This window comes from Epinephelus fuscoguttatus, linkage group LG1 (assembly GCF_011397635.1).
Source record: "Epinephelus fuscoguttatus linkage group LG1, E.fuscoguttatus.final_Chr_v1".
Taxonomy (NCBI): domain Eukaryota; kingdom Metazoa; phylum Chordata; class Actinopteri; order Perciformes; family Serranidae; genus Epinephelus; species Epinephelus fuscoguttatus.
This window is the reverse complement of record NC_064752.1, coordinates 24703666-24725774: the sequence shown is the minus strand read 5'-3', so window position 1 is coordinate 24725774 and position 22109 is coordinate 24703666. Positions and strand designations below refer to the sequence as shown.

The 22109-nt window shown below is 39.9% G+C and overlaps 1 protein-coding gene across 9 annotated transcripts in view; it reads left to right on the top strand.

Moving 5' to 3' along the window:
- Positions 1-1873: 1873 nt before the first annotated feature.
- Positions 1874-22109, top strand: part of cadpsb (Ca2+-dependent activator protein for secretion b) — a 99194-nt gene continuing 78958 nt past the window's right edge. For 7 of the 9 annotated variants that reach the window (XM_049589391.1, XM_049589364.1, XM_049589354.1 and 4 more), the window contains exon 1: positions 1875-2453. In XM_049589391.1, the coding sequence (XP_049445348.1) occupies positions 2121-2453 (333 nt within the window). In that variant the 5' untranslated portion in view covers positions 1875-2120. Of the gene's footprint in view, positions 2454-22109 lie in introns of all 9 variants that reach the window. The other 2 variants (XM_049589381.1, XM_049589373.1) reach the window with 1 other exon arrangement.

Sequence of the window (22109 nt, the reverse complement as noted above, 5' to 3'; positions counted from 1 at the left end):
TATGTGGACGTCACATTTTGGGTTTACTTGACCTTGTATTTCATTCTACTTAACTTAGACCTGTTGTTCTTGTGCATGGACACTTTTTGTGCCATCTCTGCCAAGTCAGTTTGCAGCCAATCCAGACACAAAAATGGTCAAAGTCCAAAACCTGATCACATGTTATGGTTGAAACTTGTTTATCTATGATTAATAATGTTTGTACTTTGATATGGCATACATATGTGACCAATTTCAGCAACAGTACAAGGTAAGACACTGTTAATTAGGAAGAACTCATTTGAGGATATTGGGAGTTTATTGTTGTCCCGTTTGAAGACATGGGGACTTTATTATCATCTTGTCTGGTGACATTGGGCGTGATGATTCTGTTTTGGTTTTGGTTTTTGGATGGATTTTGTCTGTCTCCCATCCCCCTTCCCTTTCTGTTTCTGCCAAGTTTGTGTGTGGCAGAGGGTGTGGCTGGGTCTTTCTACTGCAGCTGACGAGGCACACCCGTTTCCACTCAGCTCATCAACCTGCCTACATATACCTAGCTTTCACTCCACTACTTTCCGAGATAATTCCATCTGTGCTTGTAATGCCAGCCGTACTCTGTTCCTGTGTTGCATCTGTAGTGATTTCTTCCTTGTGGTTTTTTTTTTTTTGTGCCTTGTGCATTTTTGTGCCTACTTGTATTTTTGCCCTGTTTAACATGTGCTCAGCCCTCGTGTCATCTTCAGAGATCTGGCTCTCTACACTGGAGGACAACCTCCTAGCCAGCCAGCACCCTGCCTTCACTGCCTGCATTTTTGTTTTTTCCTTCGGCAATAAACTCTTTTGTTTTCATACACCTGCGTCTGTCTCTGCTTTGGGGTCCAGACAAAAACCAAAACCTAGCAATTGGGACTCAATTATCTTTAACAACATTTAGTTTTTTACACTTATCGGGCCCTGCTGATCCCATATAGCTAGGAGGAATTAGAAATGCATACCAAACAAAAGTTCAGGTCTCAGGAGGTCAAATCCATGCCATAATAACCTGGGCTAATGTAAATGTGGTTGTCGGTGTTCTGAATATTAGGCCAACAGAGGAACATTTCTTAAATTGCATTAGATTTCTTTAGGGAATTGCATGGATTTGGGGCCATTGAGAAAACGTTCAGGGCTGGAGCCCCAAAAGCCACCACTTGGCTCTGCCCCTGTTTACTACACTGTCGTATTTAAATTCAAGATATCATAATTTATCCAAGTCACATGTTTTGTTTAGGATGTCACTGAGATCAACACACTGAACACCTTCAGATTTCTGTTCATCATGAATGACAAATCTGTATATAGTAGATGAAAAGCTTGTGTGACTGCAGTGTAATGCAAGAGACACCAGCACATGCTGCAACAATCAATTTCTCGACCAGAAGCCCACAGACTGTGAGCCTGGCTGTTCAGTCTTTCATGGCTACCCCACCCTTCCACAGCACGCGGCACGGGGCGGCTCAGGAGCCACACTTTACACCAACTCATCTACATCCCGTGCGCTGCCCATAAACTGAATAATGTTCCCCATTTCAGTGACAATGTCAGAGAAATCCTGTGGCAGCCATCTTAGGTGTACCACTGCAGAGCGTTGGGATGAGATTTAAGAGCGAGTCGCGCATCCTTCACTCCTCTGCTCCTCTTCTTCTGTGTTCAGGACCACGGCCAGCTCCCCGCGCCTCGGCTCCGTACCCGCCTGGCAGGCAGGGAGAGGCCATCGCCCGCTTTCACCACAAAAAAACCCCTCAGCTGTACACTACACTCCTCCTGCCCCTCCCCTCCGCTGCCTTCTCACCTCCCCCTCTCACATCCGCAGCAGTGACTGGCCAATAAAACACAGAAAATACGTAAGCACCGACGAGTGCTCGGCGCAGGCGGAGAAAGCTCAGTGTGAAGCAGACTCAGCCTCCTCCAGCACCACTCGTACTGCTGACATCTCTCAGCGAGTACAATCAGGGCCTATCCCTGTCTTGACTCCGGGCATATTCTTAATGAAATCTAGGCACGGATAAGACAACGGCATCATCGGGGGGGGGATACTAAAAAAAACAAACCTCATCCAGTAGATTAGGATATCTGTAGGGACGCGTCACCTCTAGAGCAAGATGTTAGATCCGTCGTCCAGCGAGGAGGAATCTGATGGGATAGTGGAGGAGGAAAGCAAAGAGGCGATGGCACCTCAGGCCGGATCCCGCATCTCTCCAAGTAGGACCAGCGAGAGCTCGGGTGGACTGGCACCCAGCAGCAGCCGCAGCAGCGCCCGTCCGACCAGCCCGAGCCCTTCCGCCGCCAGCGAGGAGAAGGAGGACCTGGAGAAGCTGCAGAGAGAGGAGGAAGACCGTAAAAAGAAGCTGCAGCTGTATGTTTTTGTGATGCGATGCGTCGCTTACCCATTCAATGCAAAACAGCCCACAGATATGGCACGGCGACAGCAGAAGGTAAGGGCCCCTCGGTGCAAAGGCATAATTAATAACCACATGCTGACGAAATGCCTGCTTTCATATCGCAGATGTTGTCATTGATGACCTACATAAGGTATAGAGCACGGGGAGGGGGGGGGGGTGCTTGGCCACTAGGCCTATCCGATAGCGCGCGGATCCAGCACAGTCCCAGTGAAACCACTGTTTGTTTTTTGACGCAAAATATTGAAATCCTCGGAGCATGACAGGAGCACATAAAGACGCGCTCCCAGCTTCTCCGGGTAGTGAGAAGGACACATGGTGCTGCAGAGCTGCAGCCTGAGTGCAGTCCATGTTGCTTCATACACAAGCTCGTAAGTGGGATCAATCCCAGAGCCCATTAATTGAAAGGGCGTTCAGGAGATGGTGGATGGCGTTTTAAAACGTCATTGTCCTTGTTGGCCTACATCTCACCTCTGCTTCTCTCTGTAGATATGCAGATGCATGAGGCTCTGAGTCCTGCCTCACTGGCGGATACCCAATTCCAACCCGTTTGCGCCATCAGTTATCCCGTCAATTTGGCCTCCCAAGGTGACTTTTAGGCACAGACCTCTTGAGGATGAGGGTTGCTTAATAGCCTTTCTCCTCTGCAGATGAGCCTGGCTCCTCTCGACGGGTTACAGTAAATTAATTGCATTGGATTTTTTTCCCCATGTCCATATATTTCATTTTGTATACTATTTCTACAGGAGATCCAGCTTGTTAGATGTATATATGTATTAGTACAGTAAGGGACAAGGCCCACATCCTGGTTCATGCTGCTGCTGTGAGGCTTCATTGATGTTGGAGCCAGTTTTGGGTCATGATGTCCTTACTGTCAAAGTCACCAGGCCCTACTGTACTAAAAGGAAGGTTGCATTGATTGTCAGTCAGGACAATGGTCCCAGTTCATTGCCCCTGATTTGTGTGTTTGTCTCTCACACCAGAAATAGACCATCTGCTGTTTGTACTCCAAGGCTGTAATGTCAATTTTAATTAATTAAGGTACAAATGCAATTATAGTGTGGATGCATGTGTGCGGCGCTGCCTTTATACTGTGGAAACATTAATCATCACATGGCTTGGCGAGACTGTAGTAGTATCTTGCAGCTCTCCTCACCAGGCTTGAGTTGCATTCAGCGTGGAGCTGCTGAGGATTCATTCAGCTCAGCTCATCTACAGCCGATCACGTATCACTCACAGGGAGGGAACACTGTAAACAGTATTATGGAAATTGTGCGTGTGACTCTTGTTTTTGTTTAACCTGCAGAAAATTCCTCTTCTTCTGGACACAGTTTAAGCCATATGGTCTGAATTATTTTTTTCTGCTGACTCATGCACAAGTGCATGTGGGAGGCATAAACCACAGTGTTTCCATCTATTTGTTTGTTTGTAGTCCCGTTCAGCGTAGGTTACTGATAGTCTAATGCATGCTTAGTAATGCACTTTCATATCTGGTAGCTCAGGCGGCCACAATCCTTTTGCTGTGGGTGAGTGGATATCCGGACAAACAATCCGATGCCTGCTGTCAGAGCAGCAAATCAAAGTGTGTCTGTCTGCCTACAGTCTGCCTTGAGACTTTGATTTGCTCCAAATTTGCATCCTCTGGCTTAAAAATAATCCCTTCACAAACATTAAACACCTTGTGCAGAATTAAACGTCTTTTTTCAACACATTCAATTAGTTTGATTTGAAAGACACTGGAAGAAGATAATTAATTATAGAGAAACATTTAACAACACAGAGCACTTTCTGGCAGATATGTGTTGTTTAATTATATTTCTGTTGTGTTATAAATAAAATACTAGTCGCAAAATACACTTTACTTAACGCTGGTCTAATATTTTTTCATGTAGACTCCCCTCTGCTATGAACCTGCCTTGAACGTGAGCTCCTCAGACGCCCGTCAACAATAATTCATTAAGGAAATTCCTCACAGCGTCGGTCACACAATCAAATATGTGCCCCCATTACAATTTTTGGCTATAACAGATTAGTCACAGAAATATGATGAAGCAATTTCTGTAATGAAAAGACTTAAAGGCCTCAGCGAAACATGTGGAGCAGCTCCATGATAATCCGTTATTAGAAGCTCTGGCACACAAACAGCAGCGATGGGCTATCACAGAGAAACAGGCCGGGCTGCAGAGTGTGCAAGCTCCACTGCTGCTCCTTGAAATGCATTGGTGTAACCTTGTGAAGGGGGTAACACAATAGGGCAGGAGCAGGCTTCCTTCCTCTGAGGGTGAGGGAGAGATTTTTTTCACTCTGAGAGATGTCTTCACAGGCAGCAGCGTGGAGACTGCTACTGCTGCTGTCCAAGTGTTAGTCGAGTGTGTGTGCACATTTGGTTTGTGACACGTGTGTTTGCGTGCAAGGCTAACAGTCTTGGGACACACTTACACTAATGCTTGCCTTCCTCAACATGCTGTGGGTAAATTATTGAGGTCACTGACAGATATTTATTGTACTGGTGTAATTCATGGAACTGTGGCTTCATTTACCTGGAGGGCAAATTCCTCCTTTATTTAAGAGCAATAAGCTGCCTAAACTGTGTGCACAGAGGAGCTGAACATAAAGGATAATTGAGATGGCAAGGACATGATGGCACTAAGCTAACATGACAAATCAGGCCTGTTATGAGTGATTTATGTGTCCGGTAATAAGGATTTTTACGAGATTTTTCTAATTATGATGGCAGTGTTGGCCTGTTGGTTGTTTGGTTTGTTTGTCGGTTGGCTAATTTCTCATTCGTGGTCCCCAGAAGATGAAACCTATTGACTTCATTCAAAGTTTTCACTTATCCATTGGAATATCTCAACATCTAGTAGATGGATCAGCCCTGTCTCCTTGAAATCGAGTTTATAGACAACTAATTTTAAACAAGGGAAACATAATGCCAAGTGAATTACACCATCTATTAACATAATAAGGACATGTTGGTTTTTAATATGTCCGGCAAGTGCTGAATGCATCGGCAAATGTTCACTGACAATGTATTTCATTTGCTTTCCGCCAAAATAGACAATCTTGCAATACAGTGCCCACTCAGTGTGACTACAATATCATTTGTAAGTAACTTTTTAAAGAACATTTAATCGTAATCATGATCTTTCCATAATCTTAACTATGGTTGGGGGAAAAATCAATACAGCAAAATATTGCGATACTTTTGTGTGGCAATATTGTATCGTCACACACTTTCAAGTATCATTTTTTAAAAATTATATAAATTATTAATATTACAAATACAAGTTAAACTTTTGGTAGCCTCATTGTCAGTTGCTTTTTCAGTCCACGAGATACATTTTACTGCAATAAAATGGCTTAAGTGAGATGAACAGACTGAAAACTTTATCTTATTCGGTAACACAGATATTGACGTTTTCATAATATAACATAATTTACAGTAAAAACAGGTAATAAATTGCAATATATTTTCTTGCAATACTAAACATACTGTAACATATTTTAAATAGCAATAATATTGTCTCGTGCTGTACTGTTATAATATCGTATCGTGGAGCCTCTGGTGATTCCAACTAACCAAAGTGCATTTGTTGCCTAAACCTGAGACAGAATTCTGAACACGAACCAGCAGTACTGGTGTCAAGGTCCTTGCGATGCCTGTGCAGTGCATGAATGTAACGTTTTGTTACCTGAAAGAAACGTCTCAGAAGATAACCCAGGCAGTGATTACGTTGCCACAACAACATAATTGGGAAAGCAGTTTTGTAACATACAAACGTAATTTCTACGAGACAGGGTTGGTGAATTAGCACACAATTCTGCATTCATTGTCACCAGATGATAAACCCTGATGATTTTGGTGATCCTCCGACTTCTTCTTTGTTGCCACCATGAGGTTGGCATATGTGGTTTTGAGTGAAATATCTCAGCAGCTGTTGCAGGGGTTGCCATGAAATTTGGTCCACATATTCATGTTCCCCTCAGGATGAGCTGTATTCACTTTTGTGATCACTTACTTTTCATCTAAGATCAGCATCAGGTCAAAAGTTTAGTTTGTCCAGCAGCTTGCTTTAAGATCAAATACCTGCTCATTTGCCTCAGGTCTACTTTTTGTTTTGCGCTAATTAGCAAATGTTAGCATGGGAACACGTTAAACTAAGATGATGAAGATTGTGAACATTACACCTGTTAAATAAAAGCATGTTAGCATTGTCAATCAAAGCAAGTTAGCATGCTACAATAACATTATTTCATAGCAGAGGGCTTTTATTTTGACATAATTAAAGAGATTTACACCATAAATTGATGCAAAAAAACACAAACTGATGCAGAAAAATCCACCATAAAGCATCAAATTACGTTTCCCCCCGATATTACAATGAAGCCCTTCCATTTTTATCATATATGGAAGCTCTCACGCAGTCAAACAAAAAAATATTTGCAGTCAAACTGCTAAGAACAAAATCAGATAAACCAAACCCATATGCTTTTAGATCACAATAAATGTATATTTCAGAATCAAATAATCTCCAGGGTTTAGCGTTTTGGTTTTTTTTTTTCAATTTGAAAATGTGATGCACAGAAGATAATCTGACCCAATCAACTCATCTCGTCCTTAATGGAGTGCCTCTTGGCTCTGCATTTTAATACTATACAGTATGCCCGCTGATACTCCGAGGGAGAGGAGCTGTGAATTGTGCAGCAGGCTCTGTGATCTGAATGTGAAGTAGACTGAAATGCAAATCAGTGATACTTGGATGAAGTTTGCTACTTTGGTGTTTAGTGCTGAGCCTGGCAAAGGATTCTGGGTGTCCCGTTGTGGATTGGTTTTACATGGACTGGGCAGATCATGTTCTTACATTTTGAAACCGCTGGCTTGTGAATGCAAAAACTGATGCGCCCAATGACGTCTCACTGTATTTGGAGCAGACCCAATAAGACGTGACTTGACAAGGACGAGTATCAGTGTCTTGCTAGGACAAACAGTTGTAAGAGAAGCATATAAGAATGTAAAATTTAAATATGAATAAAAGTGAATGGTGCAGTTATCACGCAGCTGCGGAGGCTTATTGAGCATCAATTTAGACACCAGGAAGAGAGATGATCGCTAAAAAAAAAGCTGTTTGCAAAGATAATCATACAAGGACATGGTTATTTAATCTTTCCTGACCTCTATACATTCATCAGTGGATGAACATGGTGATATAATATATGACATGAAGATACAAGGATGGAGAGTAGAGGCCGTATCTGAGCGAGAGAGGCAGATTAAAGTGACATCATTGGAAGAGACATGAGTAAAATTAGTAACATTAAAACATTTATAAGAAAACGCTCTAACTGGTGTGTGTGCAGTAAGGATTTTCATTAAAGGTTAACATTTCTGACCACTGTGTGGTTTTAAACTGTGATGTGTGAAGACTTTTCCTATTATGTAATTGCCCCGTATTCCTCCTGTCTCCCTTGAACAAAATCAGAAGACATTTTGCAAGATTTTACACAAACGAACATGTCGACATACAGAGAACTGAGGTGAAACCTCCCGAGCTCATTATGTTCATGCAACACACACAGTCGCGTGGACAAAAGAGAGCGGCAGCAAATGGGGAGTTCAAGTATGACATTGAATCATTTGCATTATTATGTAAGATCTTTAAATGGTGTTCTGCCTGGAAAAAAAGGCATCCTTTCACAATAAAAGACGCTCGGCAGTCAGTGTCAGAGTCAAGCTTTGAGCTGACAATAAAACATGTCAATCAGCATTTGAAAGCTGTTGCCGAAGAATGTTAGTCTCTCCCAGTTAGGAGCTGCTGTTTTAGCATGTGTTAGCAACACTATTGAAGAATAAAGGTGTTCATCAATGGTAGGGATATGAAAGTGGATTCTAAAGGGGTGACAGCTGAAAAGCAGCAGGCAAAATACCACCCCCCCCCTCACCTAGACTGTGTGCAGCCGCGTGTAACAAATCACAGCTTCACAAATTAAACATCACTTCTGTCTGCATATAACCAGGAGGGGAGGCTAAGATCTTATCTGTTAGAATACTAACAATGTCTTTTCTGAAAGGTTTGACTACTTTGAAGGCAGCAGTCGCAGCGGGAATCAAACTGACTTTTATTTGCTTTGTGCATTTGAAGGATCCAGGCGGGGGACTTGATATTTGTACACAGGGCAATCATGTACTGACAAAAAATAGCTGCAGAAACACAAATGTTACCCTACACCTGAATATGCAATATTCAGTGCTTCAAGGTGGCGTCATGTCAGGGACTGATCCTTATAAGAAGCAAAGATGTGTGTGTTTGTGTGTGTGTGTGTGTGTGTGTGTGTGTTTTGGCTCCTATGTTCCTCTGCTCCTCCTGCTCTCTCTCAGAATACAGTATGTACTTGTTAATTATAGGACCTATGTCCTAGCCTATGTAATCTCGTTTGCTTTCTAAGATACGTTTTAATTTGGGTAGACAAACGTTAACCATCTACAGTTGCTATTTGCTCAACCTTAATCCTTGTGGCACAACACAGAAAGACCCATATTTTCTAAAGGACACATGAATACAGGACATGATTGTAGGGTTAAGTGCTGTTTATATGTCCTCATGCTGTATGCATGGGTTGACACAGATTCTCTGCAGGGCACCTGTCAATCTTTTTTCATCATCGCTGTATAAGATATAATCCCTGCTCGCAGTACTGCACTTTAGTGGAAAGCAAAAGCTGGTTAGTTGAAAATGGACGTTAGACATCAGCAGCCCTGGCTGGCGATACAACTAGAGGTAAAACAGATTACGCAATGACATTTCTTTAAAGGTAACTATGTAAGATTGTCAGTTCCCTTGTGTGAACGCAAAAGCCTACCCCAGATTAACTGAGCACAGAAACTAAGGAGAAAATAAGAAAATACAGGCAGAGGGCAGAGTCTCTGCAGAATAAATTACTACCACCTGAGATGGTGAACGTAAAATATGAGCATCACAGTCTGAACTCTATTGAAACTAACATTGTTAAAATTATCTATGGTAATTTGTCAAGATAAAAAGAAACTGACTGTCGTGCATATGGTGGAATTACTTTAACGTATGGTGTTGCTCAAAGGCATCATTTACATTTTAACAATTTTCTATTATTTAATTATCAAAAACAGTACATTGAACAATTAAAAATCAAACTTAACTCATCTACTATTGTCAGTCAGTTTTTTCCAGATTGTAAAATGGTGGAAAAAGATGCTTTAGCCACAGTGGAGTAGCGTTTCTTTTTTCATTTTTTTAGCATATTTAGCACAATACTGGCAGAATTTAGCTTGACGGCCAACTTCAATATTCCATGGATTTTGTTTTGGTTACCTTAGTCCCTAAATGTATGTAGAAATGCAGAAAATGGGACTCAAATCATGATTGTTTTCTGGAGGAGGACCCTCACACCCCCCATTTCTTCTCCACATCCTGTGATTCTTTAAGTCTACACTCTGTTTTTATCTTTAACAAACAAAATGTGTGACCCATTCTTATAGCAACAAGGACTTATATTACGTTTATTATTGCCTTTAATATGATTATTATTAGGGCTGTAAAGCAATTGAAAAAAAATCAAATTAGTTACATGGTCTGTGATTAATGTATCTAAATTAATCACATACATACATTTTTGCTGTGAAAGTATTTAAAAATGAATTTTGGCAGATGTGTCGTGGTAAAGCTGCTGGATTTTGGACACAATAGTCCCCCTGTCCTCTACCACTGAAACTCGTCTGCAGTCCACTGCAATCTATTTTGCAAGGGAGTTAGTCGGTCACCGGTAGACTTACTTAGTTCGCGTCTGAACGCCTGGTCGAGCGTGGCTTGACGAGACTGGCTGCTAGTGCGAGCATCAGAGGCTGGGCTAGCTCGGACCTCCAGGTGCGCTGCTAAATGCTTTGTGTTGAGGTAATATTTCAGGCATGGAAGAACTCCAATGGTATAACCGTATCAACCGTTCCATCTGGGCGTTTTTTAAATGTAAATGTTCCAAGAAGCATCGTCTCATCTGCCTCCATTATGTGACAAAGCAGCTGTAGTCTTCATTGATGCACCGGGTTAAAGGGCACCATGGAACGCTATTAATCAGCGTACATTTTTTTCAACAGGTTATTTTTCATTGATTAATTCATCTAAATTAAGGCATTGTTTTGACAGCCATTACTATAATATACATGATTGTGACTAACCTAGCTTGCAATTCATCTGCTGAATGTTTTCTGGTCTATAAAATCTGAACCAAAGTGTCCGATGTGATGTCTTAAAATTGCATGTTTTGTCAGATCCACTGTCCAAATCCCAAAATATTCATCATATAAAACCGAGAAAACCGTTCATATTTTAGCAAGCAGACCCTTGAAAAAATAACTTTAATGAGCATTCATTTGTCAAAATAGCTGCAGTCAATTTATTGTCGATCAATTAATTGATCAGTCAACTAAGTTTCAGCTTCATCAAAATGCTGCTGGTCATTACAGACCATCTCATCAGAGCTGTGTTGAAATAAAACAGCTCCAGGTCCAAGTTCACTTTCTGGGAGATGCTGACATTCCCGCCGCAACAATTAGAATATTAAAATTTTAAAACGTTAGTAGATGCTGAAATTGTTGGGCTGCTGGAACAACCTCATACACATCAGTGTGTGCTTTTTGTGTTTGTCCCTGAACAATTCCTTCACATGTCAATCATAATGCCATTTACGTTAATCATTCATATCAATACCTCTACATGCGTCAAACCAAGCAGTTAAACCAAAGCGAATTAAAATTAAATCAGTGAGTGTGATCATGTTCCTGTTTTCTCAAACTGTTACAATCACACACTTTTTTGTTACACTGTAATTGTGACATTTTTTTCCCTCATAATTATGAGATAGTTTTCTTGTAATTAGATTCTGAGTCGTAATTATGAGTTATGGGAGTTATAATCACCACACATGAAAACTTCTGTGAATGTTCCTTGATGAAGACAATGTGTGGCTGTACATCATCACACTTTTAGATTTTTTTTTTGTTGTTGTTGAGTCTTGGAAGTGAAATGAAGGCAGGCAGCTGTTGGTGGTCGAATGTGTTTGTGCAAATGTGTGCGGTTATGTTGAACCACATGACGCATTGCTTCAAAGGGAAAATAAATAGGGTAGGGCTGGAGTAAGACAAAGAGGATAGAGACGGCGAGAGTGGAGGTTTTCCACATTAAAGACAGAAGACGGAGGTAAGAGCTGGCAGGATCATTACTGCGGCCCTCTGTTGAACCTCTCTTTCCCTCTTTGTCTGATGACTCTCATAAAGATCACAAACAGCAGCCTGGAGCAGCCATGATGCCGTACGTCAGGTAGATACTCACTCTGTGTTTGCTTCCTGTGTTATTATGGGTCTCACATCAGTGCACCACTGTTTCACAGACCCCTTTATTTCTTTTTCTTAAAAGCATGGCTTTGATCACTGCCGTTGACAGAAGAGACTTTATCATTCGTACAGCAATGTAGAAGGACAACATAATAATCATTATAGATCAATATGGACAATAAAAGACTGCAAAAACAAAGCTCAAGCAACAGGTAAATTAACTTTTCTTTATACTTTTTACTGTTAAGCCTTCCCATCAAATGAGTAGGCCATAAATAATTCAGACAAAATGATTTGAACTCATCAGACATCAAAGTCTGATCAGCGTTTTGACAATATTATTACATTAAGTTTAGCTTTTCTCGCTTGCTGGAAATTGTAATTGGTGTAAAGTCCCATTTTTAATGTATTTTTTAGTCAAGGTTTAGTAAGTGGAAATTAGCTTTCATTTTTTCTAAATCTAATCAATGTTTTAGTCTTAATTTTCTAAGACAGTTTCATGAGACTGTAATGAATTTTGCTGAAGGATATTTCAAATATTTAACACCTAATAATGATATCAAACATCATATATTTGGCTTTAAAAATTCCAATGAGAAGTAAGCATAGCTTGTGTTTAGTCATCGAGGCTGAGAATCAGTTACACTGCACTTTTTTCACAATGCCTGAAGGTGTTTATATTACTTTACTTTGTATTAATGAAGCTTCGCGTTAGTTCATGCAAGACGCGGAAGTCAGATGCCCCAGCTGTAATCATCTGATTGGATCATTGTTTCATCATCATCAGCCCCACACGCCAATCACAGCCCATTCCCACACATTAATTTAAATATGGCTTCTTACTCACTGATCCCTGCCACACACCGCTGCCACTGCTGCAGCCAAAGCTTTACCTCCATCACCCCAGCCTCCACCTGTCTAGTTCAGAGTCCTAACATGGCTCTAAGGTCAAAATGGTATTTAATGTCTTGCTTTGGGCCCACTCCCTGTTTTGGATAAGCATACTGCTTGTCTAATCCAGGGAGCACCTCAGGAGCGGAGCCCTCACCGCTAAACATAGCTGTATTTCCATTTGTTGCAATAAATGGTTAAAACTATGATGAGAGTGTTCCGGACTGAACTGACGTTACTGATGTCTTCTGCTAAATTTGGCGTCATGTTTCCCTCAGTAGAACTCTGATTCATTAAATTAGCAGTTATAAAAATGTGCAAAATGCAACGTTAAGCAGCCATGCCTTATCTGGCAAACATCACATTACTTCACTTTACATGGAGTTAGGATGAAGACTGAAATATTTGCAGAATGTGTTAGTGTCTGTTTTCATCTCAACATTTGGTCATGGACTTTTCACGTCCAGATACGATATGCAAGGTACCCTAGCTGCATTGGTTTTTGATGTTCTGGGACGCTGTGTCAAGTTCTGCCTCCTAAATGCATTGTCTTCTTTCAAAATACACTTCCTTTTTCACAGGAAATGTAAAATTTACATACAGTCTCTTTCAAAATAAATGCACTATGTCGGTACAACTGGGTTTAGAAAAAAGAACATGGTTTGGCTTTATAATGTTACAGGACACCGTTCTCCCTGGTGAAAGTCAGTGTTTGTTGGACCCATCAACCACCCCTCCCGTCTGCCTACGCCACGACTCGCCGTTTTTTCGCTCTGACGCCGCCAGGGCGCCGTTCAACTATAATGATGACTGGCTGCGTATCATGCCAACGTTCAAGGACGGCCTTCTTCGTCGGTGTCTGACACTGCAAGTCATTGCCCAAGCGCCAGATTTCGACGACATCGGAGTGAGACAAGGTTAATTTAGGTTGGCCTGAACAGAGCCAACCATTTTGTCTTGTCTTTACTCATCAGGCACAATTAAAAGAGATTCACTGTCATTTTTGTTGTCAATATTTCTTTCATTTACGTTGTCCTCAAGTCTGACTACAGGTCTTGGGAGTCGGCCTACTACTACTGTAGCCTGCTGCTCATCTTCCCTGACCATGACCATGTTTGAAAAGTCTGATTAATGTAATCTGTATGCTCTGTTTTCACGACATTTTGAACCACCTGCCACTGAAGAACACACACTGCGCAGACTTCACTGAGCATTAAACAAGAGCAACAGATTGTCTCAGAGAAATAGATATCTGAGATGATCACCTTTAAAAGCGGAGTGAGTGAGAGAGATTTACTAGACAGAGAAAAGAGGGAAAAAGACAGTAAGTGATTTGTGATGGGAGAGTGGAAGGAAAGGATTTATGTCTTAGAGCCCCGATGAGAGTAATGCACCAGCATCAGACGGAGATACCAACACACACTCTGCTTTGTGCGCTCGACAATATAACACAGTGTTGCTGCACTGCAGTAGGCACTTCTTACTTTGAAGCCAGACTGAGAAACACTACCACACAAGGACGTAGAAATGAATGAATATTACTATATTAGCGTCTGGTCATTTACACGACCCATTCCTCATGGGATCGTTCAGGCACATTAAAGCAAACCAAGCATTCAGGCATGTTAACCTACCGTTGTCTAACCACACAATACATAAACATTATCCAGACAAAAACATAAACACAGACCCGCAAATACCGCTTCGGGTCAGGAGACATCCCACAATGGAAAAACAGCTAATACAGTATACTGTACAAACACAGCCCCCTGAGCACAGGACACAATACACAAAGCCAACCAAAAAAAAAAAACTACATGTACATCCATTACTACCAAACACTGTGTATTTGATCCAGTCAATAAACCAATAGTTTGCCATCCATATGTTGTTTGATACTTCTCCTATCCCAGGATTTGGGATGGTATTCAGAAAATGCAGACATTATGAAAAAGGGATTTAATTAAAGCTGTAGCTGGTAACTTTTATGTAAAATAACTTTCACTATGCTCGCACAGCACTTAATAAGATGGAAAATGTGTGAAATAAAAGCAGAGCGCCATGTTGGAAACATCTGAGACAAGAAATAAGCAATGCAATAACAGAATCTTGATTCATATTTGATCAACGCTGCCTGGTTTGACAGTTTGACCACAGTTCACAAGGCGTGATTGACATGATTGACAGCTAGAATAAGAAAAAGAGGCAGTGGGAAGAGGATCTGTCTCATGTACTTCTTTCAGAATATAGTGACAATTTCAGCAAGTACAAGACAAAGCTCCATTCTCAATACAATCAACGTCAGGAACGTGAACTTTTTTAAACAATGTTTGTCATAAATCATGATATAAAGGACAGTATAGAGTGAAATCCACCTTATATACATAGCTCACATCAGTTACAATTCCTCATCACCACCTCTGTAACCTCCACTTTCAGTATGTAGTGGTAAAATACCACATCCTTTCTGTTTGCAGAATAATCTCTGTCTTTTAGGTATACTGTACATATTTCCCACAGTTGTAATCTTTCTTAAATAGGCAATATGTTCTCAGTTCAAACTCCTTCACAACTGCTTCATAGATAAATGCAAAAGAAATACATAAAAAATGATTTAAAAAATCTTAAAGACATTATCCTTTTTTTCCAGTTTAAAAGGAGTCAGATAATAATGGAGCTATTTTAAAACCTGACCTTTTTAGCTGTTTGGACTTTTTAAATGTTAGAGCACTGCCTTAACCTTCATACAGTACAAGGCTGCCCCATTATTGGTCGGACTTGCTCATTACACTGTTCTCATTTTATTGCACCCAACTGTGTGAAAGAGGACAAAAATATTTCCTTTTGATTTTGAGAGAAATACACCAGAATGTATGTTTTACTGCTGTGTAGCAGAATTGTAACCAACACTCATTTTTATCATTGAGTCAAGAACAGTGAAAATGCCCATCAAAAGTTCTCAGAGCCAAAGGTGAAATTGTGTCTGACCAACAGAACAAAAACCCAAAGATATTCAATGTAAAATGAACACAGAAAAGCAGCAACTCAACTAAATTAATCAGGATTCTTTTTCTGTTGCTCAAGTAAACAACTAATTGATTCATTGTTTCAGAGCTACTATGAACATTTCAACCAAAGGAACGTTCCAAAATCTTCCTCCTGGTGGGTGACGCTGTACACCGTCAAAACAAAATACTTGAAAATCTATTAAATTTAATTTAAGTAAAATTAGTCATACCTCAATATAATATACTCCTGTCAAATAAAAGTTAAGTACAACAGTAGTAGCAGCCCCGTCTACTAGAAATTACATACATATACAATAAATATGAAACAGCAAATAGGCTTTTGAGAGACACATCATGCATATTGAATTATGTTTTCTATTAACATAGTGAGGAAATGTTGCTAATTAAAATTAATACTGAATTACGTTAAATGTTTGCTGAATGTATTAGTGTTTGTTTTTGAGTGGTAAAAAATAAATAATCATGTTTTAGAAGTAGATGTTTACTACAAGCTAGCTTGGCTTCATTAAATTTAACAATATGTTAATGAGGCAAGGCAAGCCAACTGCTAACAGGATTGGTTACAAAAGAAAAGAACCAATGCTTTGACATGAGCACTGTGATCCATCTTAGGTTGTCCGCCCAAACAGAGCCAACTATTCTGTCTCGTCTTTACTCGTCAGGCATAATGAGGAAATGTTGCTTATCAATGACTACAGCATTTTTTTTTTAAATTACCTTTTTCTAATTAATATTTAACCAAAATCACGATCTTTCACTAACCTAAAAGAAGTGAAATGGTTGCCAAAACCTAAGACAGTCTGGATGTGAGCTCAGGGTTCTGGTGTCAAGGTCCTGCACTTTGTACACTCACCATCCTCCCCATCTACCTCCTTTCTAAGCCTATACGCTGTACATCAGTCATGTCCAAAGTCCAACCTTGGGGTCAGCTGTAGCCCGCAGGCTTCAAACAGCCCTTAGGCTTGTCTTTCAAAGTATACTATGATTAAGGCAATATTGGTTAATCAAACAAGATCACGTTAATTTGTTTTTCATTCACCTCATGATGGCAGAACAATGATATAATTTGTGGACATGTACCAAGTAGGAATATGCAAGTGGAACTAATATGGTTGAGAGTGAGTAGAATACTTTTTCACTTAAAGATGAAAGAGTGGCGTCTGTGTCATTTGTATGTGATTTATTTTAAATTAAATAGTCCACATGATGTGTGAAGCAGCTGGGCCCCAGGTATTCAATTCAATTCAAAAAAGTGCCCAAACAATGTTATTGCGAAAGCAGTTTAGAAACAGACAAACATACTTTCTAGGGGACAGGGTTGAGATGGAGATGGATTTGAAGTGCTTTATATGTAGTACTGTTTGGTAGTTTCATCTGTAACAATGCATCATATTTTATAACTGATGATATGTTTTGTATATAAAATCTGAAAGATAACAAATATGGCTGCTACCGTGGAGTTAAAAGTGCATTACTCCAATAAATGAGTAGATGTGTAACGTGGCATAAAATTGAGATACTCAAATCAAGTCTCTGATGTACTTGGTTGCTTTCCATTTCTGTTGGATCTTGTTTAGTTAGTCTGATCACAAACAGCATTCAGAGGGAACATTTTAAAAGTGGTATGGTAAATATGAAGGCATTTATTTATAGGTCATCAAATGAATGTAATCAAAATCAAGCAGAACAAATAACTCCCACTTTTTCCAGCAAGTGAACACCATGATTCCTGCAGTGCAACAGAACAGACTGCACTGATTTTACCGCCTTAGACCACATCGATGCAAAGTGTCCGACCAATTTTTATCTTCTCTACATGGAGCTTCTCATGTCCATACCGTTTATGTTATATTAAGCTCACGGCTTATTCTCTGCTCTGTAACTGAATGAGCATAATGAGGAACCAGCTGAGCTGTGTGGCTGCTGTCAGTGAGTTGGTGGTGTGATACTGGATGACTGTTACAAGACGGGGCTTATAGCCGGTTGTGAACACAGTGTTCTCCTGTATACTGTATATCAGCAGTGCCACAGCTCCTGAATATGACAACAGTGTGGAGACTGGTTATACAGAGCCAGAGCTCCCTGTTTCATCCCTGTTTGCCGTGTGTCAAGCTCTGTCTGCAGAGTATACACCTGGCTGTTTACTAACCCAGCGGAGTGGTATTTACTCACACAGTGCTGTGTGTGAGTGAGTGAGTGAGTGAGTGAGTGAATGTACCTTTAGAGCAAATCTACGTGAGCATGTCTGGTTGGAGATAATAGTTTGTGCATCTGTCTTTGTATAATTGTAGTTTTGTGACCACAGTCAGTACACGGTGCTGGTGTTCTGTGTTTGATGAGGCCTGTTGCTGGTAGATTTTGTGCAGCTGTCAGGCAGCGCTCTTGTTTGCTGTTTACTCAGATGTGGGCCGGTGGTGTCATCTGCAGCATGACTGAAATATGCTTTGTCTGGCGAGAGGATTCAAAGATACCATGTTTGCTAAAAACCAACAGCAGCATTAGTTGGTAGCTCTTTCCTGAGCAAACAGGTTTATGCACAATACTTTTGTAATCATATGCACAATTTATTTTATGAGAGTAAAATGTACCCCCCTTTTTCAGTTGACATGCCTCTTCCGAGCACAACACTGATTTTTAAGCTCTTCCTTACACTGACAAACATAATGTTGTCTATTTTTTGTGAATGAAAATGCTTTTAGGTTTTTTTTAATGAATCAATTACCAGTGTATTCACTGCTGCCCACCACTGAAAAGTGCACATCTGCTGTATTTTGCAGCCATTTAATTTTGGAAACCACCTTAATTTAATGTTATGTAACTTCCAGAAGAAGCTAAAGTGTGAGTCAGCTTTATTGCACTGAACTGCATTATATATACTGCATTCAATTAGCTAATAACCCCACTTATCGCAGCACTGCAAGGACAGCTGATATGTTGTGTACCTTGCAAGAGAGGTATCTGAAAAACCTCAAAGAGATAGTATGATAAGTATGAAAAGAATCTTGAGCATTACATTTAATTATTGCATATTATTACAGGTGTTATGTAACCTGCTGCTATTCTGCTTTAGTCTCTCTTTCTTTGTAAACAGGTGGAAGTGTACAACAAAAGCATAAATGCGCTAATCAAAGAGAGAAGAGCTGCTCTTCTGAAGCCCTTTAATTGCTTGTAATATTTGAATATGCTCTGTATTAATTTTCCTCTTCTTCCTTAATTTGAAAGAGAAAAGAAAATTGAGAGTTTTAACAACCTGGGGTGAATTAACACTATGATTAAAAATCTTTTTTTGATATTTTTACAGGCTGATATAGAACACTGAATGGGCCTTCAAAGCACAGCGCCAGGGGCCCCCTTGGCTTTTATCAGCATAATGTCACTCAAATTAACACACACTGACCAGAAGGAGACTGAAAATTATCACAAAGAAACATACACATCTACAAAGAGACAAAATAAGACCAAAAAGATACAGAAAACAACTACGAGGAGACACAAAGCAACCACAAAGATTCAAAATTACTACACAGAGACAGAAAACAACAACAAAGAGACACAAAATGACAACAAAGACACGGAAAACAACTATGACAGGATGCAAAAAAACTTCAAAGAGATACAAAATGACCACAACAAGACAGAAAACAACAACAAAGAGGCAGGAAACAACAACAAAGAGACACAAAATGACCACAAAGAGAAGGGAAACAACAAAAAAGAGACACAAAATGACCACAAAGAGACAGGAAACAACAAAGAGACGCTAAATGAAGACAAAACAACAACAAAGAGGCAGAAAACAACTTGACCACAAAGAGACACAAAATGACCATGAAGAGACAGAAGAAAACAACAAAGAGACACAAAATGACCACAAGAAGACAGAAAACAACAACAAAGAGGCAGAAAACAACTTGACCACAGAGAGACAGAAGTAAACAACACAGAGACACAAAATGGCCATGAAGAGATGGGAAACAACAAAGAGATACTAAATGACCACAAAGAGACAGGAAACAACAACAAAGAGACACAAAATAACTACAAAGAGACAGGAAACAACAACAAAGAGACACAAAATAACTACAAAGAGACAGAAAACAACAACAAAGAGACACAAAATGACTACAAAGAGATGGAAAACAACTGTGACAGGATGCAAAAAAAACTTCAAAGAGATACAAAATGACCACAAGAAGACAGAAAACAACAACAAAGAGGCAGGAAACAACAACAAAGAGACACAAAATGACCACAAAAAGAAGGGAAACAACAACAAAGAGACACAAAATGGCCACAAAGAGACAGAAAACAACAACAAAAAGACACAAAATGACCACAGAGACAGGAAACAACAGAGACACTAAATGACCACAAAGAGACAAGAAACAACAACAAAGAGACACAAAATGACCACAAACAGACAGAAAACAACATTAAAGAGACACAAAATAACCACAAAGAGACAGAAAACAACAACAAAGAGACACAAAATGACCACAAAGAGACAGGAAACGACAACAAAGATACACAAAATTCCAAAAAGAGAGATGCAAACCCACTTTGAGACACAAAGCAACTATAAAGAGATTCAGAATGATTACAAAGAGAGGCATTATGACTACAAAAAGATGCAAAACAACAACAAATAGAGGTTAAAGAACTAAAACATTTGTGTGTCTTGCTCCTATTGAGAGGAGGTGATGGGGCCCTCTGCATCTCTGCACACAGGGGCCCATTGTCTGATAATACGGCCGTGGATATCAGTATATTTAAGGTCTAATGTTGTGAATACAGGCTCCTGTGTAGGCCTTCATGATGGCCTCTTGAAATCTGTATTTTGAAATCCTTTCTATGGCTCTGAATAGTTTCTGCATTTATAAATGTCTTATATAATGATCCCCCTATTACGCTGTAGGTGGTGACTGACAGCTGTGAACATCTGAACATCCTTTAAGATTTGTATTTGTATGTATTTTTCCCATTTTTAGATGCCTTTGTTTTCATGTAGACATTCATTGTTTCCTTTATCGACTAAAAGCTGCCTGCTATCTTTTGTCATGTTATATATGACACACAAACTGTAATGCCAAAAATATGTTCTAAAAGATCCTTACAACCTACACTCCACTCCACACATATTGACAAAGCAGGAAGTAAAAATAACCTTTTTCCGTTCACTGAAGAATCACTGAAGACAGCTTTCATTTTGCAAGACGTGTGCCTGAGGGGGCTGAAAACTATGATTATGAAACTGATTTAGGGGCTCAGTAGGGTTTAGGAAATGAAATGATGTTTAGTCGAAGCTTCTCCTTCATGTTATACCATCCGTTTGTCTCCACTGTGCACTGACTGTTGAACAGTAATATATGGAAAATTACAATTTCTAGTAGTTATATAAAGTTTATGGGACCTAAACTACAAAAATATCTATGATTTAGTTTTTAATTAAAAATTCTTGAGTCGTTAAATGTTTGACAGTGACTCAAATATTGTGCAAACCACAACTATACGATATATCGAACTATAAAATCCATAGTCATTTTCAGCTGTAATAAAGTTACTGTACATCAAGCCGACGCAATGTGCATATCCACTCTATTGATATGTGAAGGGTGATTAATGTCACTGCCCACTTCATTGCAAGCCAATGAATCACAATATAACACTGCAATCTTGATAAGAGCCACCGAGAGAGAATCAATAAGAGCAAAGCAGCAAAAGTATGTCTTGGGAGTCGGGGCAATACTGATGAAAATGGAGGCATTTTCTCTCATCCATCAACTTGGTTACTAATCAGCGCAGTTCTCCAATCAGCAATGAAATCAAGAGCATGCAGAAGCGAAAGTCATAAATACTTTATGCAGCTCAGCTATTCTTTGGTGGAGAGGTGGACACATTTCGCCTGGTTTACCGCTGTGTACTTCAGTGTGAGCTCTCCAAATACACACACACACACACACACACACACACACACAGAGTTAGCAGCTTGCTGTGTTGTCACATGAAATCAGATCGGCGGAGAGAAGCTGTCAGCAGAAGCAAAAGTATTATTAGCTCTGACCTTTCATGGTAAAATCTTCAGGTAAAACACAAATGTGTTCTGCCAGTGTTTGGACGACTGCCAATACCCCGTCTCCTGGAGTTTATTATAATATCGCTGCAATTCCTCCACAGCTATATGTGAAAAGGGAATACGAAGTTAATATGTGAGGTTAATAGAGGCCACTCTGTCCTTGCTCACATGGATTACAGCCAGGGCTGCGACTAAGGATTCTTTTCATTGTCGATTAATCTACCAGCTACTTTCTTCAGTTTAGTTGCAGCTTTGCTCATTTGAGAAGGGACAGTTTAAATTAATAAATGCACATAGTATAAAAATGCCAGAATTAGCCAAGAGGCTATTTTTCC